Source organism: Aquarana catesbeiana, linkage group LG04, assembly GCF_042186555.1.
Source record: "Aquarana catesbeiana isolate 2022-GZ linkage group LG04, ASM4218655v1, whole genome shotgun sequence".
NCBI lineage: Eukaryota > Metazoa > Chordata > Amphibia > Anura > Ranidae > Aquarana > Aquarana catesbeiana.
In genome coordinates this window covers 150,845,584-150,865,157 of record NC_133327.1, presented here as the reverse complement: position 1 = coordinate 150,865,157, position 19,574 = coordinate 150,845,584, and the positions used below count along the sequence as shown (strand labels likewise).

Below are 19,574 nucleotides of genomic sequence, written 5' to 3'. Positions count from 1 at the left end.
CACCTTAAAGAGGAGTTTATGTAACACCTTTCCAGACTCTGGTAAGTTACAGTCTCATGAAAAAGCTAGTTTTGATGCTTCTGTTGCTCAAGAGAGGAGCAGTGGAGAGGGGGGCCGCCTCAGTGATGCATTTCAAAAAATTTTTAATCCTCGGTGCCCAGCTTCAACATCCCATCAGCAGTGTCTGCATCATATGGTGGAAGATTATCTAGGGGCGAAAACAGACATGGAGATCTTTCCAGTTGAGGATCCACTGGGTTACTGGGTCATGAGAACAGGCAACTGCCCAGAACTTGCCTGGTATGCAATTGAGCTGATGGGCTGCCCTGTATCCAGCGTGCTTTCCGAATGGGCCTTTAGTGCTGCCGGATGTTTTGTGACAGATAAAAGAGCGTGTCTGTCCACAGACTACATTGACGGGCTGACATTTATCAAAATGAATAATTCCTGAATTAGCAGCAGCTACCAAGCCCCTGATGCCGAGGTTGCCAATTAAGTGTTTTATGGAGCAAGACTGTCTATGCTGCCAAGCTTTGTGGGTGTTGATTTATCTGTTTTGGTATAGGTTTTATGGGCACAATTACCATCCAAGGACCAGTTTTTCAACACCTTTTTGACAGGTGCATATATTTAAAATTTTTGACCGCAAGGCCAATTCTTGCTTTCATCAAGAGTACCTCTATAGGGTTACAGTGTGAAGACACCACCAACACCCAAAGCCCAATTTTTCTGCACCTGTTACTTCTATCAAAATTCTCCGATAAAGACACCAGAATTTATCCAAAAAATCTCTAATTTTGTTCCGAGTGCACTACATTGTGGCCTCATCATACAGCCTGGCTCCCCAAGCCGTTGTGTACAAAATAAAGAAAGCCTGCTGGGAAAATGTCATTTTTTTGGCTTTATAAATGTAATTTGCGCTGCAGCAGGTTCTGTACACGGTACAGATGCGCCACTTTACAGGCAGACTAAGAGGACCCCCAGGCACTATAGTTAAATAATTTTTCATTTATATTATTTAACTTTAAGCATCAGTAAATCACTGCAAAATTATCTTTTTTACAAACTTTTTTTTTTCGTACACGGTCGGATTTTCCGACGGAAAAAGTGTGATCGGATTGTGTTGTCGGAAATTCCAAACGTGTGTGGGCTCCATTGGACTTCTTCCGTCCGAATTTCCGACACACAAAGCTTGAGAGCAGGATATAAAATTTTCCGACAACAAAATCCGATCGGTTAAATTCCGATCGTGTGTACACAAATCCGACGCACAAAGTGCCACGCACGCTCAGAATAAATGAGGAGACTAAAGCTATTGGCTACTGCCCCATTTATAGTCCTGACGTACGTGTTTTACGCCACCGCGTTCAGAACGATCGGATTTTCCGACAACTTTCTGCGACCGTGTGTATGCAAGACAAGTTTGGCCCAAAAACCATCGGAAAAAATCTGATGGATTTTGTTGTCGGAATTTCCGATCAAGGTTCGATCGTGTGTACAGGACATAACTCTTCCTCTCCTGTTTTTTTTTTCTCTTTCATTTTATACTCCGAAATCCTATGTACCTTTTATCCTCTTAAATACTTTACACTCCTCCCTCATTGCTTCCAATCTGAGATCACTCCCATCCACAGGAGGAATGCCTGTCAGCACTGCTTCTCCTGTCCCTTCCTGTTCCTTTTCAACTCTTGTACAGTGGGGCAAAAAAGTATTTAGTCAGCCACCAATTGTGCAAGTTCTTCCACTTAAAAAGATGTTATCATAGGTATACCTCAACTATGAGAGACAAAATGTAGAAACAAATCCAGACAATCACATTGTCTGATTTTTGAAATAATTTATTTGCAAATTATGGTGGAAAATAAGTATTTGGTCACCTACAAACAAGCAAGATTTCTGCCTCTCACAGACCTGTATCTTCTTCTTTAAGAGGCTCCTCTGTCCTCCACTCTATACCTGTATTAATGGCACCTGTTTGAACTTGTTATCAGTATAAAAGACACCTATCCACAACCTCAAACAGTCACACTCCAAACTCCACTATGGTGAAGACCAAAGAGCTGTCGAAGGACACCAGAAACAAAATTGTAGACCTGCACCAGGCTGGGAAGACTGAATCTGCAATAGGCAAGCAGCTTGGTGTGAAGAAATCAACTGTGGAAGCAATAATTAGAAAATGGAAGACATACAAGACCACTGATAATCTCCCTTGATCTGGGGCTCCACGCAAGATCTCACCCCGTGGAGTCAAAATGATCACAAGAACGGTGAGCAAAAATCCCAGAACCACACGGGGGGGACCTAGTGAATGACCTGCAGAGAGCTGAGACCAATGTAACAAAGGCCACCATCAGTAACACACTACGCCGCCAGGGATTCAGATCCTGCAGTGTCAGACCTGTCCCCCTGCTTAAGCCAGTACATGTCCGGGCCCATCTGAGGTTTGCTAGAGAGCATTTGGATGATCCAGAAGAGGATTGGGAGAATGTCATATGGTCAGATGAAACCAAAGTAGAACTGTTTGGTAGAAACACAACTCATCGTGTTTGGAGGAGAGAGAATGCTGAATTGCAACCAAAGAACACCATACCTACTGTGAAGCATGGGGGTGGCAGCATCATGCTTTGGGGCTGTTTCTCTGCAAAGGGAACAGGACGACTGATCCGTGTACATGTAAGGATGAATGGGGCCATGTATCGTCAGATTTTGAGTGCAAACCTCCTCCCATCAGCAAGGGCATTGAAGATGAAACGTGGCTGGGTCTTTCAGCATGACAATGATTCCAAACACACCGCCCGGGCAACGAAGGAGTGTCTTCGTAAGAAGCATTTCAAGGTCCTGGAGTGGCCTAGCCAGTCTCCAGATCTCAACCCCATAGAAAACCTTTGGAGGGAGTTGAAAGTTTGTGTTGCCCAGCGACAGCCCCAAAACATCACTGCTCTAGAGGAGATCTGCATGGAGGAATGGGCCAACATACCAGCAACAATGTGTGACAACCTTGTGAAGACTTACAGAAAACGTTTGACCTCTGTCATTGCCAACAAAGAATATATAACAAAGTATTGAGGTGAACTTTTGATATTGACAAAATACTTATTTTCCACCATAATTTGCAAATAAATTATTTCAAAAATCAGACAATGTGATTGTCTGGATTTGTTTCCACATTTTGTCTCTCATAGTTGAGGTATACCTATGATGACAATTACAGGCCTCTCTCATCTTTTTAAGTGGGAGAACTTGCACAATTGGTGGCTGACTAAATACTTTTTTGCCCCACTGTAGATCTTATTTCTCTGCACTGTTAACAGCCACTCCTGTCAGTGGGACAAATTCTTGTCAACACAGATGGAACCATGTGCCTACTTATCCTCCCTCATCCTGCCCTTCCCCTCCCAACACCTGCTCTTTTGCCATACAGCATCATGGATATTGAAGACACCATTGAGTGGATAGGGATATTCTGCGAAGGTGGAGGTGGCAGAACCTCTGGGGCAGTGGTGGCTGGTGGTATATATTTTTGGGGGGCAGCAAACAATGCACCCACACCACCCCATCCCCCGGTTGGTCGGTCAGTCACCAACCCTGCACTTACCTCATCTATGTCACAGGCAGCGCTTTCCCCGGGCAACGGCTTCCCCTGCGTCTCCACCTCCTTGGCATCACACTGGCTTCCACCATGCGTCTCCTCCCTCCTCCTCCTAGGCCAATAGGATTGCTTCTCCTTTCGGGCCAATTGGGTGACAGGTCTTAGGACTCACTTTCTGATTGACCAGGAGGAGAATCACGAAGACAATAGCGCATGTTCATTTGCTGTTGTCACACAACTGGGTGGACTTTTTTTGAAGCCTATTAGAGCCTGTGGCTCTAATCATGTGTTTCAAAAAAGTAAAAACCCAATTGGAATCTACGCGTCCGGTGCCTCGCATGTAGATTAGGGGGGTGGCACCCCTGCTCCCTACATTACTGGCTGCCACTGCTCTGGGGACCCCTTTCAGGACCCTGGGGTTCTGTGGAACCTTGTTTGGGAAGCCCTGTTATAGAATGATGGAAATCAGGTTCTTGCATAGAACCTAATCTATAATAGTTTTTGATTAATCAGCCATCATCTAAATGAATTTAACAATGTAATATTAACGTAAACCTGTCATGATGTCATATGTATTGACTGCCATTGCTGACCACCCAAAATTTAATGCTGATCTACTAGCTTTATTACTTTCCATGTCACTGAACGAGGACAAGTACATAAATCAGCATAGTCAGTATCTGCATACTTGTTCTGTGTCAGTAACTCAACATTTTTAAGCAAAAGGGTCAGCATGAAAGCTGGGCAACTAGATATTTCAAAAGAAGAGGTCAGCTATGGCAGCCTCCATGTTTCTCTCACGACTGGTTATCTTTAAATTCAGGGCATACATGGCCATATTGAATAGTGTATCCGCAGTATTTGGACAGAGAGCTGTGATGCAGATTCAGACATTTTCTTTTGGGACCCCATGTGTTGCGCTGCCATGAGTTGACACTGGTAGCATTGGACTTGATTTGAATGCCAAAATGCAGCATAAAATGACTTTTCCACAAGGCACTGCAATGCAACGCTTTGGTGTGAACAGGTGCTGTTGTAAGAAATGTATCCTCTCTTGACTTTATATTTTTTGCATTTTAAATGACAACATCCCTGGTGTGACCAAGCCCTAAGGGCCCACTTAGACATATGTGTTGCTATAATGAACTGTAAAACACCGTGGTGCCTTGCAGTGCCAACAAGGCAAACAACTGTGGACAATGCACTTACACAGCATAACACCACAACACATATGGCATGCAGTTAAATGTGCTACATTAGGAAAAATGCATTATGTCTGATTTTGGATGCATTGTGGAGGTGTTTGTTAAAGCGGAGTTCCACCCAAAAGTGCCTCCGGTGCCACAATTGGCACCTTTCGGGGGCGGGGGGGGGGCAGTATACCTGTCTTCCTGTTCCCACTTCCGAGTGTCCGGGCCATGGCCCATGACATCACCACGGGGCTCCCTCCTCCTCTCCCTGTCGCTGGGCCAGTAGGAGAGAGGAGTGTGTGCAGTAGGGTTCCTGGCGTGAAGCCGTAAGGCCGGGAACCCTTAACCGCAATGGCGGCGGCAGCACCCGACAGCTGATGGAAACATCAGCTGCGGTGCTGACATCGCTAGACTCCAGGACAGATAAGTGACCTATTGTTAAAGGTCAGCAGCTGTAGTATGTGTAGGTGCTGGCTTTTATTTATATTTTTTTGGGCGGAATATCGCTTTAACAATGTATGAAAGTGTGAATGGGTCCTTAGGCCTTATGCACACTGGGCATAAAAAAATACTGCTTTTACAGGCGTTTTGTGTTTTTTTTTTTTTTTTCAGCCTGTATAAGCAGCTCTGTTAGCCTTTGTGTCCATGTACATTTGGGCATTTATAGCCATATTTGTAGAGGAGCGAGTACAGGCTGGTAAAAACCCAATCAAAAGTGTGTTTTTGGGAGGAACTTTCAGCGAAAAAAAACACTTAACGCGTGTAAATGCGCCTAAACTAGGCATTTAGGCACATCAAACATTTTTAAGTATACATTTAAGTATACATTTTTCTAGTGTTTTGATGAAAAAATTTTATAAACACAAACGTGCCTAAATTTACAGTATGTACAATATGCTTCATAGGAGCATTTTGTTTGCTGCTTTTTTTCTGTCAGCAGTTCTGCCATTTTTTTCTGCTGCCTAGTGTGAATGGACACTTAAAGTGAAATAAAAAAACTATGAGGTTTTGTGGCCCCCAGAAACATTTGCACCATATGCAAGTATGTTTAATATATTTGCGTATTTTGGCAAACTCACCTTGCAAAATGCCCTTCTCTGTATACTGAGCTGCATGTGCACAGCTTAGTGTACACATAAGGGAAAAAAATGAAGTGGCTTGGATACGATATGAAATGTCTTAAAGGGAGAAAATGCTGACAGGTAAAGAGAAGCATTTATGACAGAAAGGACACACTTGAGTCTTTTCAATTATAAAAATGCTGTCCAAAAAAGGAAAAACACTGCCGCTTAAGCTGGGTACACACTATAAGAAAATCGGAAGAAGAACTCCGGATGAGGAACGATCGTTCGAATTTGGTATAGTAGGCACACAACTTTCTACGTCCGATTCAGACTTCCCAAGCAAAAAACTTCTGAAGGGACAAATTCCAACGTGAACAGAACTAACGATTTTTGTACTGCTTTCGTACTGTGTTCGTATGAGAAAAACCAGATGCGAAAGACTGCGCATGATCAGAAACAATAAATAACAAAAAAAAGCCTTTGTCATACGAGGATTTTTGTACAATTAGTATCCATTCTCAGTTTCAACTTGCTATGAAATATCGAGGAAAACCAGACGATCGTTCGCTCGATTTTCTTATAGTGTGTACCCTCCCTTATTGACAATCTAACAAGGTAATATAGCCCAATAAAAATTTCTGAAAATAAGAACGTTTCTATGAAAAATAATCACTACTAATAGTCTATCAGTCATTTCTATGTGAAGAATTAAAGTCAGGGGCTGCATATGGCCATGTCACAGCTGGCATTGGTGGGGGTTGGCACACACAGCATTCTCCTAATGAATTACAATGATCCTGAAATGGGGTGATCACAATTGTTCTGGCTGTCTGGGTTAGGAGATCAGCTAATCTGCATATTAGCAGCCCTCTCAGAAACCAAGATGAAATTGTAATGCGGTTATATTTAGGGAACTAAACAGCTCTGCCATGAGAAACTATAAAAGGGTTGTGCTTAGCCTAGACTTCTACTTTAAATAGAAAGAGCCAAAACAGGTCATTTTCTGCTGCTAGCTACTATTCATTGGCAGTATATATTTAAGACATAAAATCAATTTCTCCAATGTTTTAATCTTCTCTGCAACATTGTGACAGATTTATTTCAAAGAGAACTCCTGTCAAAAAAAAGACCATTTAAAACAGCCACAATAAGATAAATAATAAGGGATGGTAACCTGTAGCAACCAATCATAAACCGCCTTTCATTGTTTTGGCTATTGTAAATGAAGGAAAAAATCTTATCTGCTCCACCTTATTGTTCTCTGTACTTGGGAAATTTAAACAACTGAGATTTCCCCATAAGAAATACAAGCTAAACATGGGAAAAGGAAAAAGGAAATTCAGTCTAGCTCACAATTAAAAGAAACCTGAAGACAACATAAAAATATTGCCTGGGAAACTAAACTGAACTTAGTCAAATCAGAAAAAATACATTTCTGTAGTTAAAGCTGAACTCTGGTATAAGCAGTTATTATCTAAATACAAGAGTTATTTGTATTCCTACTTGACTCTTGGTGTGCTTTGTGTATTTTTTCCAGATCTGTGCAGTAATCCAGTAGGAGACCTATTACAGGAGCTTCCTGTAATAAAGACAGATCACTGCATCTCTCTCTCCTTGTGCAGGGGGACTGGTCTTATCTCCACCCCCTCTTGTACTTTTCTGCAGGCAGTCTGTAATTGGTGGGCTTACTGTGTCCCTCCCACAGCTTTGCTATTTGTATTGGCTATGTACAGGATAAGTATCATGTCCCCACTTTTTTTTTTATAAGGTAATATTTGGGTTTGCAAAAGTATTTTGTACACACAAAGTGGATTTATATTCTTTGTGGCTATTGAGGACTATATTTAAATTAAAGTTTTAGTGCCTAGAGTCCAGCTTTCGGCCATTCAATTGTTTAAAGAATAAATCGATATTGAAGTTTCTTTTGTATAAAAGAAATAATTACCTGTGTAGGAATAGAATGCCAGTCCCTCTTTCCCTGAATGTGGTTGATTATAGAATACTTTTTCATTCGGTTAGATCTATTTATGCAATCACAGTAATGTTCCAGTGAAAATAGTTCCCATGGGTCACATAGTCCAGTTACAAAACACTGTCCCATATTGTGACAGCCAAGTCTTTTGTGCTAATGCTAATTTTGGGATGGCGTGCCTTGATATTTGAGCAATACACTTAGCTTACCAGCTGCTTTTAAGTAACCTCTGAGCTGACCAGATTTTTTTTCAAAGATAACAAAAACATGATGATTAAAAAAAAATAAGTTTACAGCAGAGCAAGAGCATTGCAATCTCAATCAACTGAACTTTTTCTGTAGGTCAGTAACATATCTGTAGAGAGTCTTAAAGTGGTTGTAAACCTCAGACATATAATATGAACAAAGCATATCCTCTATAGTGTGCACTTGTCTCAGTTAAGAGCAATAAGTGTCATTTTTGTCTATTGCTGAGTTTCCCTGGTATCAGCATGAGTCACTTCTGACAAATTTTCCTGACACCAAGAGAAAAAAGGTAACAGGGGATGCAGCTCCAGCACACAGCCTATGATTGGCAGCCTCAGCTGTGTTCCTGTGTGCTGTGTGAAGGGGTGTGTGTCCCTTTCCTCCAATCAGCTCTCATAGCTCTCCTCACTGAGCTCTGCAGATTATGACTTCAGCTCCCCCCCCCCCTTTTTTTTCTGACAATTCAGAAAATTGTATAAATTCTGCACTTTGAACAGATGTAGAGAAGAGAATACAGCAGATAAACAGGTGCAACTTATGTAGGAGAATGTGTTTCATCTCTATGTATCACCTGAGGCCAGTACCTTCACTGGTTATATGTAAGGCTTTACAACCACTTTAAGCTGGTCATACACTTAAAGATTTCTTTGGTTCAGCCTTTAGGCCCCATTCACACCTCAGCGTTTTGTAGCTTGAAGCCTAAAGCTCCAAAACGCTGGAGGAGAAAAAAATCAATTATTCTCTATGGAGATGGTTCACATCTCCACTTCATGTCACCTGAAGCCAAATGCCTGAAGCTCAAAAAAGTTCTGGAGCTTTTTTTGTAGCTCAATTCGGGCAAATTTGGGCGTTTTTCTGCTTTTTACATTGGTGACCTCTTGACCTGTACAAAATCGCGGCAAAAACGTGGTAAAAATTGTGCGACTTTCTGTCTGAAAACGAAACGCTCAGATGTGAATGCAACCTTAGAGCTGAATGAAATAAATCTAATTGAATTCATCTAAGCAGTGCATATGGACAAATTTCCCACTGCGGTTTTGTATCCTGGCAGCCAGGAATGATGTCTGTCAAGGTAGCCAAGCAGTGCCTGCATCTGACTAGATGCAGGCACTAGATGCAGGCACTGTTTGGCTGGCAATTTTCCACCAGGCTTCTTCCATTTTTATATTAAAGGATACCAAAGTCCTTCAGAAAGACAGAAGAGCTAATTGATACTGTACAAGTAATGTCGCCATCAGCTATATACTCCCCATACACAGGGAATCTACTTATTCAACAGCGAATGGTCAGACCATTGGACATGCTTCTACTTACCAAAATACTGTACATCTACTATTCTGTGCATATCAAGTAATCTTTTCATGACCGCCTAGAACAGTCTTACTCAGCTAGGATTCTTTGGAAGCCTAGGGTTCCTCCATAGGTCGCTAGGGGTTGCCTGCGCAATGAGTACCATATTTATCGGTGTATAACGCGCACGGGCGTATAACACGCACTCCAATTTTAGGAGGGAAGTTTAAGGAAAAAAAGTTACATTTTCAAAGAACTGTGAAGCAAAATTAGAGTCACAGCTCATCAATGCACCCTGCTCAGTGCCCATCTGCAGCCTCTAAATTGCCCATCAATGCACCCTGCTCAGTGCCCATCTGCAGCCTCTAAATTGCCCATCAATGCACCCTGCTCAGTGCCCATCTGCAGCCTTTAAATTGCCCATCAATGCACCCTGCTCAGTGCCCATCTTCAGCCTTTAAATTGCCCATCAATGCACCCTGCTCAGTGCCCATCTGCAGCCATTAAATTGACCATCAATGCACCCTGCTCAGTGCCCATCTGCAGCCTCTAAATTGCCCATCAATGCACCCTGCTCAGTGCCCATCTGCAGCCATTAAATTGACCATCAATGCAGCCTGTTTAGTGCCCATCTGTAGCCTCATCTTTTCCATAATTGCAGCCTCGCCAGTGTTGGATTATCCCTGCTGTCTCAGAGGGAAGAGGAGGAGCGAGCGCCGCTGAATTACACAGAGCCGCGACCTCCTGTGTACCCGGCGCTCCGTCACTCACAGCCTGCTCATATGATAGACAGAACAGTGGCCCAATGCAGAGCCAGGAGGCGTGGCTGTGAGTGACGGAGCACTAGGTACACAGGAGATCGTGGCTCTATGTAATTCAGTGACGATCGCTTCTTTTCCCTCAGAGACAGTAGGGATGGTGTATAACACGCACCCACAATTTTCCCCTGATTTTAAGGGGAAAAACGTGCATGTTATACACCGATAAATACGGTCATTTCTGACTCTCAGATAAGTTACCATTGACATGAATAATCTTTTTTACCTCTCTGTAATGGGAACATTCCACTTACCACTGGTTATCGTTTTCATTATCATTATAATTACTGTATAGCACAGCCTTACACCAAGTACGTCTCTTTGTTTACTCTTTTATGTATTCTTGTTTCTCAAACTATTGATCATGTCAATGAACAAATGATCAGTGAGTTGTAACTATGGTAATTTTTAGCAGTTTGGTTGAGAGATAACATAAAAACACTAGTTATGCCCTGTACACGCAACCGGTTTTGCCGTCGGAATAAACTCTTTCTCCAACGAAACTCCGACGGCATTCCATTCAAGTGGTCTTGCCTACACACAGTCAAACCAAAGTCCGAAAGTCCAAAACGAGGTGACATACAACACGTACGACGGGACTAGAAAAAGGAAGTTCAATAGCCAGTAGCCAATAGCTTCCGTCTCGTACTTGCTTCAGAGCATGCAACGTTTTTGGACTTTTGGAACAGAATACTGCATGATACCTGTGATGGTTTTCGGTGAGGGACAAACCAGGACATCAGGTTACCTCTCTACAAGGTCCTAGGTCGGAGAGGGATGCACCAGGACATCAGGTCATCTTTCTATAGGATCCTAGATCCAACCAGCGCCTTATGACCCCCCCGAATAAGGGTGGTCGCTGGCTATCTGGTAAGCCTCCCATCTCTCTGAGGTGAAGGGTTTTCACGTGGTCAAGTGTTTATCTTATATTTCACATGATTTCACCTATTGGACCCATGTTTTATGAGGATCTCTTCTTATGAACTCTTATCACCAATGAAATTTTTTGCACACGTGTCTTATTTGCACTTTATTTAAATTTCTGTTTTGCATTCAGTTATTTTTGTTTTTGCGCTGTTTTATTGATATGAATCATTGTACATTAATAATGGTTTACATTTGCACTTTATATCTAGTTTGCACTCATTTGAATTTTTAGTGCTGCACTTTTTCTTACATATATTTTTGTACTTAATATCTGGGTCATTGTGCTTAGCTGCTTCTTTTTCTGTCTTTACTAAGCACGGATATCACTCTCATCCAATAAATTCAAATCCTATAAAAAATGTAGGCATTGTCGCATCAAACATAATGGGCACTGAACACACCACATGTTAAAATGGTTCTAAAGTCTAATTTTATTTTACCTTTTTTTGTTTTTTGCATTAAGGTAACCCCCCCCAACTAACTGTTCCACCTACCCCCCCCCCCCCCACACACACACACACATACACACTTACCTGAGTCCTGTCAGCGATTCGGAACTGTCCTGGTTGCAGGTCCTCTCCCTTCACTTCCTGGTCTCACAGGAGCCTCTGTCAAACTCCTGTGAAAATGGAATGGGGGTGGGGCTTACTAGAGCTGTGTGTGTCTATTGACTCACAAAGCCTGGCTTGGGAGTGTGTGCCCGCACAGGTAACAATAGCACATGGCTTGCTATAGGGGCACCTGCAGGAAAAGGGAGATAACAGCGCCGGCAGGAGACTCCAGAAGCAGAAAAGGTAATGGGCTGCTCTGTGCAATACCACTGCACAGAGCAGGTAAGTATAACATCTTTTTTATTTTAATAAAAAAATAATGAGACTTTACAATCACTTTAAGTATACAGGAAGATTGGGCATAAAGGAGTTCCCAGCATGCACTGGTGGAAGTACAGTATCCAAAGCTTTTTTTATGGAATATTCTGTCCATAAACCAGATGATAATTTAAAAATACAGTGTGTAAGGGTTAGAGTACCTAAATATTAAAGCAGTGCTGTCGTTTTCCAGGTCACAAGGTGATTTTATTAGCAAAGTGTTTCAACATAATCAAAATGTCTGCTTCATCTGTCCTAAGCTTGACCTTGAAACATGAAATCTAATCCTATGCAAAGAGCTTAGCACAAGATTTGATGCAGCATTGTCAGTATGTAAAGAATGAGGGGGCCAGCACAATGATGATGTTTGATCATGGCACAGTGATGTTTTCATTGGTAGATTGATGTCTGACGATTCCTATTCAATAGGTATTGAAATGTACAGTCCATTAGAAGCAGAAAACAATAGAAGTCTATGATCAGTCTCTAAAGCAGTCTAGAATATAATATTATTAGCAATCTATAATCAATCTACAATCTAAGATAATTAGTATGCTATAATCAATTTATAATATAAAATCATTAGTATTCTATAATTTAAATGTATTAGCATTTTATAATTAGCCTGTAATCTAAATGTATTAGCAGTCTATGATCAGTCTACAAATAGAAATGCAGTCTCGGTCTATAAATCTAAATATATTAGCAGTCTATAATCTGAAATCATTAGCAGTCTATGATGAGTTGATAATTTAAATGTATTATCATTCAATGATCAGTCTTATCAATCTTATCTAAATGTATTCTCATTCTATTATCAGTCTATAATCTGAAATCATTAGTAGTCTATAATCAATTGATAATCTAAATGTATTAATAGTTTATAATCTAAATGTATTAGTAGTCTATGATCAGTCAATAATTTAAATGTATTATCATTCAATGATCAGTATATTATCTAAATGTGTTATCATTCTATGATCAGTATATAATCTGAAATCATTAGTAGTCTATGATCGGCCTTATATCTAAATGTGTTATCTTTCTATGGTCAGTCTATAATCTGAAATCATTAGCAGTCTATTATCTAAATGTATTATCGTTCTATGATCAGTCTATGATCTAAATGTATTGGTACTCTATGAACAGTCTATAATCTGAAATCATTAGCAATCTATGATCAGTCTATTATCTAAATGCATTATCGTTCTAAGATCAGTCTACTAATGATTTCAGATTATAGACTGATCATAGAACGATAGTACATTTAGATATTAGACTGATCATAGTAGACTACTAATGATTTCAGATTATAGACTGATCATAGAACGATAATACATTTAGATATTAGACTGATCATAGTAGACTACTAATGATTTTAGATTATAGTCTATGATCAGTCTAATATCTAAATGTGTTATCCTTCCATGGTCAGTCTATAATCTGAAATCATTAGCAGTCTATTATCTAAATATATTATCAATCTATAATCAGTGTATGATCTAAATGTATTGGTAGTCTATGATTAGTCTGTAATCTGAAATCATTAGCAATCTATCATCAGTCTATTATCTAAATGTAATATCATTATATGATCAGTCTATTATCTAAATGTTATATCAGTCTATAATAATCAGTCTATTATCACAATGTTTTATCATTCTATGATCCGTCTATAATCAGGCTATTATCTAAATGTATTATCAGTCTATAATCAGTCTATTATCTAAATGTATTATTATTCTATGATCACTCTATAATCAGACTATTATCTAAATGTATTATCATTCTATGATCAGTCTATTATCAGTCTATAATCAGGCTATTATCTAAATGTATTATCATTCTATGATCAGTCTATTATCAGTCTATAATCAGGCTATTATCTAAATGTATTATCATTCTATGATCAGTCTATAATCAGGCTATTACCTAAATGTATTATTATTCTATGATCAGTCTATAATCAGGCTATTATCTAAATGTATTATCATTCTATGATCAGTCTATAATCAGGCTATTACCTAAATGTATTATCATTCTATGATCAGTCTATAATCAGGCTATTATCTAAATGTATTATCGTTCTATGATCAGTCTATTATCTGAATGTATTATCAGTCTATAATCAGTCTATTATCTAAATGTATTATCATTCTATGATAATTCTATTATCTGAATGTATTATCAGTCTATTATCTAAATGTATTATCATTTATGATCAGTCTATAATCTAAATGTATTATCATTCTATGATCAGTCTATTATCTGAATGTATTATCAGTCTATTATCTAAATGTAATATCATTTATAATCAGTCTATAATCAGGCTATTATCTAAATGTATTATCATTCTATGATAAGTCTATTATCTAAATGTATTGGTAGTCTATAATCAGCCTATAGACTGAAATGATTATCAGTCTGTGATCAGTGGATTATCTCTATGTATTGGCAGTGTATAATCTAAACGTATGATGATTCTAATATCTCTCAGCAGAAATGACAGATCTGCTCCTATCTGTGATCTATAGTGATTGGTGTAATAGTAGGAGGTGGTGACCCCACATGTCTGTCTCTTGCAGGTAATCCTATCACCCCCATCTCCTGCAGGCTGCTTAGAATTTCAGGATGTTCATCCGATGCCAGCTATCAGTTGACAGTGCCAGTGATGAGAGTGCTGCCATCCATCTCCATACATTGTCATGTGTGAGAACGTTGAAGGTCAGGACCCCCCTCCTCCTCCCTCCATTGTGTGCAGTGTGGATGGAGGTGATCCATTGACAGATCGTGTAGGGAGGGATAGAGGTGATCCATTGACAGATCGTGTAGGGAGGGATGGTGGGATGGAGGGGGTGGGGGGTTTAGCAGCAGGCTATAGAGCTGTGTGCGATCATATCCAGAGGATGAACTCCTCCGGGCTTTGAATTACCGCGATGCTGAGCACAGTGCAGGCAGTACATTAGCGGAGGGAGCTTGTGCTGCATTGATGCTGAAGGAGCAGAGCTCTGCTGTCAGCTCAGCGAGGAGGATCGGAGCCGACTCCCCCCCACCTCTACCGGGCTCCCCCCACCTCTACCGGGCACCCCCCACACCGGGCTCCCCCCGATGATGCCCCTGCAGAGCTTCTCCCGGGACAGGGAGCCGTCCTCCCTCCTACGATGGGACGAGGTCCCGGATGATTTCGTGGAATGCTTCATCCTGTCCGGTTACCGGAGACTTCACCTGACCGTCCAGGAGTGCCTGGTCTCCATCTTCCAGCCCACCAATGAGACTCTGAATTTCTGGACCCATTTCATCCCTTTGGTTCTGTTCGTCAGTAAGTTCTCGGAGGTGTTCTTCCTGACCAGTGAGTTGCCCTTCACCCACCCGGCACTGCTGCCACTATGGTGTTACGCCTCCGGAGTCCTGCTGACATTTGCTATGAGTTGTACAGCCCATGTGTTCAGCTGCCGCTCCCTGCGCCTGCGTGCCGCCTTCTTCTTCCTGGACTATGCTTCCATCAGCTACTACGGCTTCGCCAGCACCGTGGCTTACTCGTACTACCTGCTCCCTAGACTCAGCCTGCTGGACCCCAGTGTTATGACCCCGTACCTGCAGAGCCTGGGCTGGCACCGGGTGGACTACAGCATGCTGATGGGGCTGTACAGCGAGCTGGTGCTGCCGGTGGCGTTCGTCCTGGCGGTGACGTGTACCGTGGCGTGCTGCAAGAGCCGATCAGAGGATTGTGTGTACCCCTTTGCCATCCGCACCTTTGTCTTCGCTATGCCCCTCAGCATGGCCTGCCCGGTGATGATCGAGAGCCTGCTCTTTGACCTAGGGGGGAAGAACCCCACTCTCTTCCTCTATTTTTACCGGAGATATTTCTGGCTGCTGGTGGCCGCCTTCTTCAATGTCAGTAAGCTCCCGGAGAGGATCCAGCCAGGATTGTTTGACATTATAGGACACAGCCACCAGCTCTTCCACATCTTCACCTTCCTTAGTATTTATGATCAAATGTACTATGTGGAGCAGGGCTTAGAACAGTTCCTCAAAGCTCCTCACACCTCCCCTACTGTGCTGGGGACCATTGGTTACATGGTGCTTCTGACTATATGCCTGGGCTTTGTAGTCAGGAAGTATCTGAAAGGACTGGCCAGCGCCAAACAGGACTAAATTAGGGTGCTGAGTCCTGCCGGGGTGCAACATGCCCGTCCAGTGGGCTTCTTAATATAAGGCAGCCTTTCTCAACCTTCTCACCCCAGGAGAACCCTTAAAATCATTTGCAGGTCTATGGGGAAACCAGTTCTTAGGGGGTCAGGGGTAAACAGAAAAGCCAATTCGTAAGGGCTTAACTGAAATGGTTAATGAAAAAAACTGTTTATTGGGGGTCTATGGGAAACCAATTAATTGGGGATCAACTGGATAACCAACTCATCAAGGATCAATGGGAAAGCCAGTTCATCAGGAGTTAATTCAAAAATGAAGTCATCAGGGGTCAACGGAAAAGCCAATTCATTAAGGGGTTAACCAAAAAGTTAATTCATTGGGGTCAGTGGGAAAATCTATTTATCAGCAGTCAATGGGAAAACCAATTCTTCAGGGGTTAATGGGTAAAACCATTGTGCTGGGGGTCAATGGGAAAACCAGTTTATTGGGTTCAATGGGAAACCAATTAATTGGGGATAAATTGGGAAACCTATTCTTCAGGTGTCAATGGGAAAGCCGGTTCATCAGGGGTTAGCTGAAAAATTAATTCATTGGGGGGTCAGTGGGAAAACCAATTTATCGGGGGTCAATGGGGAAACCGTTTTCAATCTGGGGGCAATGAGAAACCAATTCATCCAGGGTTATTGGAAAACCACTTAATTGGGGGTCAATGGGGAAACCAATTCATTAGGGGTCAATGGGAAAACCAATTCATTGAGGGTCAGTGAGAAACCAGTGCAACTAGGATTAATGGGAAACCACTTTATTGGGGGTTAATGCGGAAACCAATTTATCAGGGGTCAATGGGGAAGCCAATTCATCAGGGGTCAATGAGAAACCAACTCATCTAGGGTTAATGGGAAACCACTTAATTTGGGGTCAATGGGGAAACCAATTCATCAAGGGTCAATGAGGGACAAGTGGAAAACCACTTCTTTGGGGGATTAAGGGAAACCACTTCATTGGGAGTCAATGGGAAAATGCCCTCTTACATTGTTGGTCAGTAGGGAGAATGAAACCCTTACAGCAATGGTCAGAATGCCACCTTAAGCCGGACATACACAGTAAGATTTTCATTAAAAAAATCATTTATTAACATTCTTGGCATCATTGAGTCAGCTAATTTCCTTTGAAAGCCCCTAAAGTTTCATACAAAATTGCTATTTGAACGGAATCCCAGACGTAATAAACAGGCTTCATCAAAATATATATGATTTTTTACAAACAAAAAAAAAACATTCACTGTTAGAATATTATTTGAAAAAAAATGTTCCATCCTGCTACTTCACAATTGAAAATGCACGTTGATTTAACCTGGCTAATCTAACCATTAGAACACTGAATGAACATTCTGAAAAACAAAATGTTACTGGTGTATGGCCAACTTTACAGACAGCTAAAAAGATCATTGGGGTCATGTAGCTGGCTCTGCCAAGTGGTGTTGGCCCTTGGACTATGCAGACACCATCAGATGGGAGGTCAATCAGCCACAGCTCAAGGAACTCCCTACACCCTCTGGAGGAACCCTAGAGTTCCATGGGACTCTGGTTGAGAATGGCTGCTATACAGGCATTGCCTATTGCAATACACATTGGAGAGCAGGTCTCTGCTGAAAAACTTTAAGGGTTTGCATTATCATATTTATTGAATTCACAAGCAGGCTGCTACTGTTAATGTCTTATTGGTATGATTAGCAGTTCCATCTACTGATTATGAAACCCTTTTTATGCATCAAATTAGAAAAGACCACCGGTCATTTTTATTTATTATTGTGTGCAAACCCCTGTGATTGTCAATAGTTACTGTGTCCATGGTACTATGCCAGAAGTGGTTGCACCCCGGCAGACTTAAGATAGGCTAGAACTAAATTATTTAAAGATGCATTCACTCTTCACTTATTCAACAAATGGAAAACATTATCTCTGTAGTCGTTTAGCCTTTTATCCCCTCTATCAAATGAGTATTAATAATTTGTTGGCGGAGATTCCTTTTAGACTGTGTACCAGAATGCTACCTCTTGTATCTGGGCTGGTTAATAATTCAGTGCAAAAACAATCGTATACAGTAGCCCATAGCAACCAGCTTTAGGTGGGTAGACTGTTGGAAGCCCATTTGTGGTTGGTTGCCCTGATTTATACCTGTTACGTACACCATTGCCCGTTTATTGCATGAAATGCGTGTGTTCCAGGCAGCTGTACATGTCTGATACTCTGATATTCTGCAGGTTAAATCTCTTGCGTAATACTGTTGCCGCATTTGCACATCTACAAAAGATTTGAGATATTGCTGGTTTAGTGTTATAGCGTATAACATCTATAGCGTCCTAACTCATATGGATTGGGTTATATAACCTTTGCACATAGCTGATCCCAAAGACACATTTTATGTGTATTTTTCTTTCAATATTTGGCATTGTTTTCCTGGTGGAAAAAAAAGCATCACAGCATGGTAATTCCGCAGTCTCTTCCCTAATGCTGTCAGGCTGAAGCTGAATCCCTTGAATAAGCACTTTCTAGGATAGCTGTATTTCCAGAAGAGTGGATGCATTTTTAATTGTGTGCAATCCCCAAAGGGGCGTTAATAGTTCGATTTAGTTAGGATATTGCAAATGAACGGATGGGATATGAATAAGTAACTTATTTTGTAATTCCTGATGCCTGTGTCATTTAAGCTTTGTCTTTTTTTTTTGGGGGGGGGGGGGGGGGGGGGTCATCTGCTCTGGGATTAGCTTTTCAATGTAAACAGTTTGGCAGCTGCATTATCTGCCTGCTAATGTTCTCTCTGTACTGTGCAATATGTAGATGCCAGATTCAAAGAAGCAGCATGGGATGGAACAAGACAAGTCTTCAATTATTCCTGGCCTCTTGTTCTCATTCATAAATAGATGATCCTTCCTAGGCCAGCTGCTAACGCACAATGTGACCTAACTGTGGAGGACGTTTAACCTGTGCAGTGCTGGACAGAAATGCTCTCTATTGCTACTACGGTGGTGGTGGTGGTGGGGGTGCACTCACTTCTAATAAGCCTTGAAAAATCTGTACAGAACTCAAAATGCACTTAACACTTTCAGCAGAAAAGGGCTGGGCTCCACATTCCACTGCATTGTTTTGTTGGCCGCTATGCGGTACAAGGGGGGGTGGGGGTGTCTGCTGTTATTGTTTTAACCCCTTTACTGCAACACCATACTTGCCATTGGTTTTGGCTGAATGTGTTTTATTCTTTATTTTTTTATGTGGGTGCTAGTGACTACCAGATCTGATTAAATGATTCTAGGTCATCATAATGTCAGAACAGTGTTCTGTAAACCCAGACAGCACATAGAATATTAAAAAGCCACTATTTTTCCATGGGAACTGTGATACTACTTTACTACTGCTTGTAATGTAAGCAACTCACAGGCACTCAAATGTTTTTTTGTTTT

The 19,574-nt window shown here is 41.4% G+C and overlaps 1 protein-coding gene across 1 annotated transcript; it reads left to right on the top strand.

Moving 5' to 3' along the window:
- Positions 1–14,792: 14,792 nt before the first annotated feature.
- Positions 14,793–18,846, top strand: PAQR9 (progestin and adipoQ receptor family member 9). Its single transcript, XM_073625881.1, has one exon. It carries the CDS (start codon positions 15,074–15,076, stop codon positions 16,118–16,120), a length of 1,047 nt encoding a protein of 348 aa, XP_073481982.1. The 5' UTR covers positions 14,793–15,073; the 3' UTR covers positions 16,121–18,846.
- The last annotated feature ends 728 nt before the right edge of the window (positions 18,847–19,574 follow it).

What these genes read in the sequence shown, in the direction of transcription:
- PAQR9 (XM_073625881.1), top strand. Translation starts at nt 15,074, where the DNA reads ATGATGCCCCTGCAGAGCTTCTCCCGGGACAGGGAGCCGTCCTCCCTC.